We start from the raw sequence: 9,753 nt of genomic DNA, 5'->3' as shown, positions 1-9,753 counted from the left end.
GGGGCTGTAGTAGAGATTGGGGTGTCTGGATTTAGGATAGCAAAAGAATTTGATTGGGTAGAGATTGGAGTGTCTGGGTTTAGGATGGCAAAAGAATTTGACTGTGGAAGGTAGGAGGTAGAAGAGGGGAAGTTAGATGGAGGTGGGTTGGGTTTAGGAGAGGGTGTAGGAGCTTGGGAGGTAGGGGGATTGGCAGAGTGAGCGACATTACTGGAGTAGGGGGTAAGAGAAAAGCCTTGTCGACGTGCTTCCTGTCTGGCTTCACGTAGAGTGAGTCCAAGTCTGAATCTGAGAGTTGCTACCTCAGACTCAAATTTGTAGGTGGGGCAGCCTCTATAAAATACATTATGGGGGCCGCCACAGTTTGCACATGTGCGTGATTGTGCAGAGCAATTTGATCGAGTATGGCCAGGTTGGGCACATAGCGGGCATCTGGCTGTGGAACGGCAATGTTTGGCAGGATGTCCTAAATGCCAACAATTTTGGCACTGACGAGGAGGAGGGGGGGGGGGGTTTGGTTTGCGAAGTTCTAGCTTCGCCCGGGCCTTCTAGATATGGCCCGGCCTGTGTCAGCTTTTTTACGGCTGTCTCATTGAGTTGTCTGACACTCGGTGCTTACCGTGGCGGCGGGATTGCCAGCAAGCGCTCCTGCCGCCACGGTGTAAGCATTTCGCATAGCCTCTTTACCAGCACGGCGGCTGTTGTGGGCGGTCCATGTCTCAGGAATTGTGTATGGTTACAATTTTCTAGGTAGTGGACTAGTGTGGCGTTCGGCTCGCCGCAGTGCTTGCAGCACCATTCATCGCGTTCGATTGTTGGGATAATCTGCCATGCACAGTGGTAACCTAGGCGCATTCTGTGAAGAATGACTTCGGTACCTCTGTTGCTTACTTCAGAGAGTGCCAGTGGTTCAGAGCCTGTGGCGTCTGAGTACCAGCTGGCCGAGGGGGAGGTTCTCGTTTCCTCTCTGTGGAGCTGCCGTAGGAAGGTACGACCGACCAAGGCACACTTCTCCATAAGTAATTTTCGGCTCGGTTTTATCGTCATGGGATTTGGGGGCATACCCCTGCCAGCGGCGGCTAGTCTGTCAGCAAGCTCGTTCCCTCTGATGCCGATGTGGCTTGGGACCCAATTGATGATAATTCTTCTACCCTGAGCAAGAATTCTCTGTGCCATTGTGAGAATCGTGGTCAGTAGGTAGATGTTGTCTGTGGGTGAGCTGTGCTGAAGACAGTCAATGGCTGCCCTGGAGTCTGTGTGTATGACCACGTGTCCTTCCCTTAGGGACGCGTGGCCTAGGGCTCCCATGATTGCAACTGCCTCTGCCTGTAGCGAGGAGGCGTTGTCTGTTACCCTCATGGATCGCGTGGCATCCCTAGCTGCAAAGCCGGCGCCTGCAGTGTGGCTCAAGGGATCGACCGATCCATCCGTGTAGTATGTTCTACTACCCGGAGGAGTGATGGCTGCAATGACCCTGTGGGCTTCTGCCTTTAGGCTAGGCATGGGGTATAGGCTCTTTTTCATTGACAGGTTCATTATGTTGAACTCTATCAGGCTCAGTGCCCACGGCGGGGCTTCGGCAAAGTCGGGGTGGGGGGAGTCCATGCCCTTAGCAAGAAGCTGTTCTTTGAGCTGATGGCGTATCAACACCCTGGCTGTATGAGACAGCCAGGAGTTGTTTGCAACGAGCTCGTTGTCTTGTTCGAGGCATCTGACTAATTTTTGTCTTAGGCTTGTGTTCCTGGGAGCCTGGATGACCTTTGCCAGAAATTGTGTTGCCGTTAGATCGATTCGTGAGTCCAGGGGGAGAAGGTTTGCCTCCATCAGGAGGTTGAGAACCTTCGTCCACCTCGGGGCACCCAGGAGGTTGGTATGGTCGGACAGGCAGGGATTCCCCACCTATGTAAACATTTAAGGGAAGGTCATGTCTACGGAAAGTAATTTTGGCAATGTTGATGGATTTCTTACGATTTCCTCTGGGAGGAATGGAGTAGCATTGTACATATGTTGCATCATAGTCTGTGAGACAAGCGAGTAAGTCCTCTCCACAATCTGACCATTCTTTGTCATGGATTGGGCAATCTGTTGGGGAGATAGAGACAGTTCCAGTGCAAGTATTGAGGGTTGGATGAGGTTCTGTAGGGATGGGATTACCACATAGATCAGTTAGTTTTGTTAATGCTATAGCTTCGTTTTCAGTTGTTACTGTGACGAGACGGGAGTGGTCGCGTCGGCTACGGAAAGAGACTTTGCCTACTTGTTTTTGGAGGCATTGTTGGAAGAGGAGGGTGTTTTGAGAGTAGGGAGCTGTGGGAGGGATCACGAAAAATCGGTCCTATTTGGCTGGGCTAAATAGAGTATTTAGGATTCTTGTAGAGGTGGGGGTAGTAGAAGTGCGGGGACGTGTGGAGGAGGGAGTAGTGTTGAGGGGGGGGGGGTAGTGTTACGGGGAGGTGGGCAATAAGGTTGTAAGGTAGTAATAAGGGGAGATGGGATGGTTGAAGAAGGTTGTGGGAGTAAAGGTGTTGAAGTTGAGCATGTTGGGAGAGTAGAAATGTCTCCTGGGGGTTGGTTGTTGATTAGGGTTGATACTGTACTAGTATGCATTGATGATGGGGTAGTTGTTGCAGTGTTCGGAGTCGTGGTCAAAGGAGAGCCGGGATTGGGGCTATTTGATAAAGGAGCAAGCCTCATTGCCCCTAAGATTGGGGTTATGTCTTCATTATTGGCCATGATAAGCCTGGAGTATGTTGGGGGAAAAAATAGTCCACCCCTCAGGGTCCCCTTGAGGAGTAAGGGCCAGGTATGGCAGGGGAATACCGTGCCCATGGTTCCCTCAGGCCGTTCAGGACTGACATAAAGTCAGCCTTTATCATTTTAGCACGGCTCTCACACCTTAGGAGGTGGATAGTAGAAGGGATTGGTGAAGAAACTGAAACGAAAAGTATGAGTGGGAAAAAAGACTATGCAAAATTAGTTGAGTCGATGGCTGAGTCCCAAGGTTGAGGAGTTCCCCATCATTGGGTCTCAGTCTTCGTCTCCTAAGCACCCCCACGACAACAACGGCAAAGGACTGGGGGGGATCTATGCGTAAAAACAATTAAACAAGTAAACTCACATGGCATGGACGTACGTGACATGCCTATCGTGGGTTAATGATTTGTTGTTATTATAGCCATAATAAATATAATCAGTGACAGCAATAGTAATAGAAATAGTTGTAGCTGTACAAATATAGTTCTGATTGATATTTGTGCTTCTTGAAAGAACTGTTATTATTTTGAGTTATTTATACAAATAGTATCTTCCTCTTGATAAAGTAAAGGTGTTCACCAACTTGTAAAAGATAAAGTAGGAAACAGAATAGGAAAAGAAAGGCAGGGAGTGTGTTGGATGCAACAGTTAGCAAAATTCAAGATCTAATATTCAGAGAGCAAAACAAGTAACAAGAGTGAGGCTCTGTGTAATGTTCACTCAGCTATATGGAGTGCACTGTCCAGCTTTTATATACGAGTACCTGAGGGCCACCATGCAATTTCTTCTTGAGTATCGGAATAAATATCAACAAGAGAAGGAGGCCCTCCAGCTACATAAGTGCAATGTGTTCTCATGCCTGTGATTTAATCTGGCAAGCTGATGTAGGATGCTCGAGATGAGATTATGGCTAATGCAAAATTGAAAGGCTCATGATCGTCAAGACTCGAGGGAGAGGGAGAATGTATTCACAGGCAGAACCACCCCCAAAGGTCAACAAAGGTAACTTAAATATACTATGAATTCTGTTGTTTTCTGTTACATTTTTTTTTTTAAGACTAATTCATTCAACTTACATTAACAGGTCAATGAAAGTCTATATTCATTCATATTTTACTACAAAACTAATGTAATTTGTAAATATCACCACCTTGACTCTACATTTCTACATGAACACATAACAGAACCAAACCCTACTATTTCTTGTGTAAAGTAACACATACTAACATGATAAAGGACACGTTCTCCAATCCTTTGGTCATATCACTGTAAATTACTGCTTCACTTATTTAATGTACATTCACACTAGTAGTTCATAAAATTTATATTTAAATTAGAATACAACAAAATTTAATATCTGACAGATGACCACAGTTCATAATGTCAAAGCAACCACATTATCAAATAAAACCATACTTGTTTCTCCTAAACATTGGGCAGTGTAAATGCACCTATCAATTCATTATATTATCCCTGAACAGTGGAAGCTGTGAATGTCTAAAAGGTTTTATTTATATACATTATGTATAATAATGATTCTCATCCACTGAATATTGTGTTGTTAATAAAACTGCTTAAAAAAGCTAATTATTCTCAAAAAGTGTATGCAGTATGAAAAAGACACCCTGAACTGAAAAATATTTACAATAGTGATTTACAACAATAGCTAGAAACAAGGTTTGTGAGTAAAAAATATGAATAATACATACAAATGTTTCTAAATCAACTATTGCTAATATTGGTTAGTTGCCACACATTGAAACATAATAGGTATGAATATAATCTCATATGAAAACATAATTCAAGGAATTCACCGTTATTATTTTGTTTAATTTAAGCAAAATAATTTTTTTTCTTTAGTTACTAACAATTTCACTCTTCAAATTAGCTAACAACCCAGTGAGCAGTAATTTTACACCATAAATTCAGTGAATTTTATCAACCACAGTCTCAGACCCCATGTCTATTAATGTTATATATGACCTGGCATAGTTATGATTCTAACGTACGGAAAATTTACCATAATATTTTATTTGGCAAATTTTTATAGTGTACATAATCCTACCCATAGATGAAGCTTACAACCCATTAATTAGTAAACTTCACCTGTTGGCTTCTGAATCCTTTGATGGCACCAAATCACATATATACAACCTTGGCTAATTTGCAGTAATAATGATAATAATAATGAACCATATTCATGTTGACTTGTTTAGAAAAGGTATGAATGAGTAAAGAGTATCTTCACAATACAAGAGATGAATTGAATCGGTTTTGAATACATCCTTATCAGAAATATATTCAAAACTGGTTAAATACATCTCCTGTATTGTGAAGATGTTAATTCTCATTCATACCTTTTCTATTCTACATAATAATAATAATGCTTAAAAAATCAATATTTGATTAAGCTGCACAGAGAATAATTGAAAATTGACATTTTTCTCTAGTTGACTGAATATATGATCAAAACAATTAAGTGCCATAGATGGCCAATTCCATTATACATAAAAATGTCAGAATTCTATTTGATATATCAATCTTGATAGCTTTGCCCTTCTCCAGACAATGCAGCAGAGTTACCCCACTATTTGCACTGCATATATAATTCACCAATATTATCTCTTAAATACCAATTATGTTCTAATTAGTAAAACATACACAAAAAGTCTTGAACTCATACTATCTTGTAAAGAGTCTGGGTTGGGAAACAAATTTGAAACATCTGACTGAAGATTCTAATCAGAGGGAAGGTTTTCTTATCTTGGATAATCTGTTCAATAGTTTAAAGAGGATACCATGCACTGAACAATTACTTTTTACAACTGGAGAAATTATGTGTAGTTCTGCTCGTTAATAGAATATTGACTTTGTTCCTTTTCTATATGGCACAACAAAATTCATTCGAACAAGGAAAATAATCTTGCAGTGCATGCTACAATGCCTTTTTTTCAAAGATTGTGGACCCTACACGATAACAAAAACCAATGAGTTTTGTTTTTTTGACTGTCTGACTTTTTATATAGAGAGGCTGGAATCAGGTACAAAGACAATCAGCTGAGACAATTGTGTTGCATAAAACAAAAAAATATATTTATGAAATAAAAAGTTCAAAAATATTAATATCACAATAATTGTTCTAAATACAAATGGCCCTCTCTGTTTTTCCATTTCTTTCATCTTCACTGCAAAAAGAAAAAACTCTGCGTCAGTCAAGTCTATTTGTACTCGAAGTTGAGAGCACGGCCAATCACGAGGCGTCGCACCTCGCTCGTTCCCGCACCAATTTCATAGAGTTTTGCATCCCTCAGAAGTCTTCCGGTTGCATAGTCGTTGATGTAACCATTGCCACCTGAAAATACAGAGAGGCAAATCAATTTAAATACAATAAAGAAACCAAACACTAGCAATCCAAGGTATCTGAAATTGAAATACAAGATAATTAGTTCCTTTTAGAACTAATTATCTTGTGCCTCAATTATGTCCTTTAAAAATGAATCCCTTGTATCACGTCCCTTAAATTTGGGTCCTTGAAATAGATTCCTCGAGTTATATCCTTTGTTCATCTTCTTTTCTATCATACACCATGTGCCTCTATTAATAACATTCATTACATTACCTTTCATTCTGCAAAAACCCTTACAAGACTCACCTAGACACTGAATAGCTTGCAAGCAGACCTGCGTGGCCTTCTCTGCACAGTAGAGGATGACACCAGCGCAGTCCTTGTTGCTGAAGTGGCCTTTGTCGCATGCTCGGGCCACTGCATAGAGGTACGAGCGGCAGGCATTCAGATCACAGTACATGTCTGCGATTTTGCCCTGAAAAAATGAGAAAGTTTTAGCATACGCATTACTGACATGGTAAAGATTCTTCTTTCTTTCTTTTTTTTAATGAGATACTTGTAAAGCCAATAATAATAATAATAGTAAAGGAGGAAAAATAAAGAAAAAGGACCGATGTGTGTGTGTGTGTGTGTGCAGGCAGGGTGTGTATGTGTCTGGTATTTGTGTGAGCTTAAGAATGTATGGATGCATGTAGAGATGTACCAGCTAGGAAGTTAATTTAACATTTATGAAAGGGGAAGTGAAAGACATAAAAGCATATAAGGAATACAAGAATACCTTCTAATCCAAAGACCATACAAAAAGTACTAAAGAAACAAACCTGCATCAGTTGGAATTCACCGATCCTCGTGTTGAACTGCTTCCTAACGTGCACGTACTCAAAGGCAACATCACACGCAGCCTGCATCAACCTGGATCAGTAGACCAATATTCGATTTATGCATTTTAAGAAATAAAGAATGTTGTAGTTGGAAAATAAATAAATACATTAAAAAAATGTACATACAAATGTTTAGTCATCACATCAAACAGAGTAAAGGACCTTAACCCCAAGCCGATGGGGATGGCATGTACGTATATGCCATGCCCACTGTGAGTTTAATTTATTAATTGTTTTTACAAATAAGTCACTAAGTCATCAATAAGCCAATTACAAGTCCTTGATTTTTAAAAAATATTTTCTGGTATCTAATATTTCTTTTAGTAATGTCAATAAAACTATAATAACTATAAAATCTATAATAAAAATAACAGAATCAATATTAATAGCATTAATAAAAAAAAGGGTTTTCCCCACAAACTCAAGGAAAGGTCAAATCAGTTAAGGTCACAAGGTCTACTAATCGAATGAAACAATATTCAGTACATTTTCAATTTGTGGTTTGTCTCGTAACACAATCAAATAACTGATGTGTCAATGTACAAAATAAATGATGCAGTCCTCATATATAACATCCTACTTAACAACTTCACCAGGAGAAACTACCCTATAAAGACATCTAGGTCCATAATGAATCCCGTTGTGATTCATCACAAAATATACCAAAGGGAGGAGAAACAGTTTATAAAGTCAAACGGAAGTCACTCAGGACAAACAAACCTGTAAAGCCAGAACTAATTCTCAAGATGTTAGGTCATCCAGGACCAATTCGGCAATTACTTGACTGGCATAATTAGAAAAAAGGGGAAACTCCTGTTTACTACAACAACAACAATCGGGTTTCACAGTACTTGAGGGGATAACATTCTGGATGTGCTTACCCTACAGGTCCAGCTGCAAGCACTAATCTCTCCAGGTCAAGGCCGGAAAACAGGACGTAGATGCCGCCGTCCTTCTTGCCAAGCATGTTTTTCTCTGTATCAAGAGGATTGCAGTCATTAGTACAAAAGGTATAATATTCATAACACTTACTAAGAATAGAGCAATGGCTTACAAAACCACTGCCATAACCTAAATGATTGTTGCAAGAATGTTCCTGGTTAAAAAAAATAAGATTAGATTAAAAAATATATATTAATAAATAATAAAAAAGAAAGGAAATATCTACCATATTTACAGAATAGTGCAACTCACAATATAAATAATTGGTATCAAAAGATGTATAAAGTTTAAAGTGAAATGTCAGCAACATTCAATGAATAACACTATTTGAAGAAACATGGCAGACAGGTTTCTATCCTATGGATCCCCAGGCTAAACACAGGAGTTAAGTGTCACTTCTAAAAGAGTAAGTAAATATAATTATGAAATAACTGTTTTTGTCAGGAACTCTTCATGACCAGAAAGGCAACTTAAACATCTTTTCCTGGTTTGAAAATATACTTAAAGTCTGACCACTGACCCCACAGTTTTAGTCACCCATTGAAGAATATCCTCAAGATGTTAATTACATTAATTCTGGTTGATACATGCCCATATACATACATACATATATATAAATATATATATATATATATATATATATATATATATATATATATATATATATACACATATATATATATATATACACATATATATATATATATACACATATATATATATATATATATATATATATATATATATATATATATATATATATATATATATACACACGTATATATATATATATATATATATATATATATATATATATATATATATATATATATATATATATATATATATACATACACATATATTTATATATAGTCATACATCTTCTTTTTTTCTTTTTGCACCAAAGTTTCATTCTTGTCAGTACTTCCTTCCCAATTCCTATACTTTTCTGACATAATGTAATAATGCCTGTAATTAGTTCCATATTCTGCACCTTTTGAAAGCTATAATCAGAATAATTAAAATATTAGATTAAATAAAATCCAAATAAATCTCTGCAGATATACCAACAAAATCAAGAACATTGCAGAAAAGGGGAAAACAAAATGTACATCTCATTATTGAAAAGAACAAAAGAACTTGAATGTAATGTTGAATTTAATGTAATTACTACTTTGATTCTCTCAATCATAAGATTCAAAGAAGATCAAGTATATAAAGACACTAGCCGTATATTCCAACCTTCCAGAAATCATTCTGTCTCATTCATATCTTTTCCTAAACACCATATCAAAAAGAACTTCTCTTCTACCACACAACGCTCGTGCAAAGTTACCTACCGGGCACCTTGCAGTCTTCGAATATCAGCTCGCACGTGTTGGAACCTCGCATGCCCAGCTTGTCTAGCTTTTGGGCCGTGCTAAATCCCTCCATGCCCTTCTCGACCAGGAATGCAGTGACGCCATGCTGGGCTTTAGCGGCAGTGGGGTTGGTTTTGGCATAGACCTGCGGGAGTGGGTAGTGTAAAGGCTCTCAGTGAAATGGTGTCTTAGAACATCGTGCAAAAGTTCAGATTCTTGGTTTTTATTCTCAATCCATTTAGGTCTCAAATACACATCCCTGTCTTAAGAGAATCGATCCAAAAATTGCCATAAATATTGGTCGAAGAAAGAAAGAAGGTAAGAAAAATGAAGAAGAAAAAACATCATTCATTTCACATACAGAAATTTGACAATACAATAAGGACCAACAGAACTGACCACAAGTACGTCGGCATCAGGTCCATTGGTGATCCAGAATTTGTTGCCGTTCAGTACATAGTAATCACCC

At 38.7% G+C, this 9,753-nt stretch overlaps 1 protein-coding gene across 1 annotated transcript in view; it reads right to left on the bottom strand.

The window, feature by feature from the left end:
- Positions 1 to 3,855: 3,855 nt before the first annotated feature.
- LOC125042864 (isovaleryl-CoA dehydrogenase, mitochondrial-like) overlaps positions 3,856 to 9,753 on the bottom strand; it is an 8,466-nt gene continuing 2,568 nt past the window's right edge. The window contains exons 4-9 of the mRNA XM_047638710.1: positions 9,684 to 9,753; positions 9,264 to 9,429; positions 7,863 to 7,956; positions 6,922 to 7,012; positions 6,407 to 6,575; positions 3,856 to 6,106 (exon numbers count right to left, since the gene is read on the bottom strand). The exon at positions 9,684 to 9,753 is cut by the window's right edge and continues 92 nt beyond it. Of these exons, the coding sequence (XP_047494666.1) occupies positions 5,973 to 6,106; positions 6,407 to 6,575; positions 6,922 to 7,012; positions 7,863 to 7,956; positions 9,264 to 9,429; positions 9,684 to 9,753 (724 nt within the window). The 3' untranslated portion in view covers positions 3,856 to 5,972. The remainder of the gene's footprint in view (positions 6,107 to 6,406; positions 6,576 to 6,921; positions 7,013 to 7,862; positions 7,957 to 9,263; positions 9,430 to 9,683) is intronic.

This window comes from Penaeus chinensis, chromosome 3 (assembly GCF_019202785.1).
Source record: "Penaeus chinensis breed Huanghai No. 1 chromosome 3, ASM1920278v2, whole genome shotgun sequence".
NCBI lineage: Eukaryota > Metazoa > Arthropoda > Malacostraca > Decapoda > Penaeidae > Penaeus > Penaeus chinensis.
The sequence above is the reverse complement of the archived record's forward strand: the minus strand, read 5'-3'. Positions and strand labels throughout refer to the sequence as shown.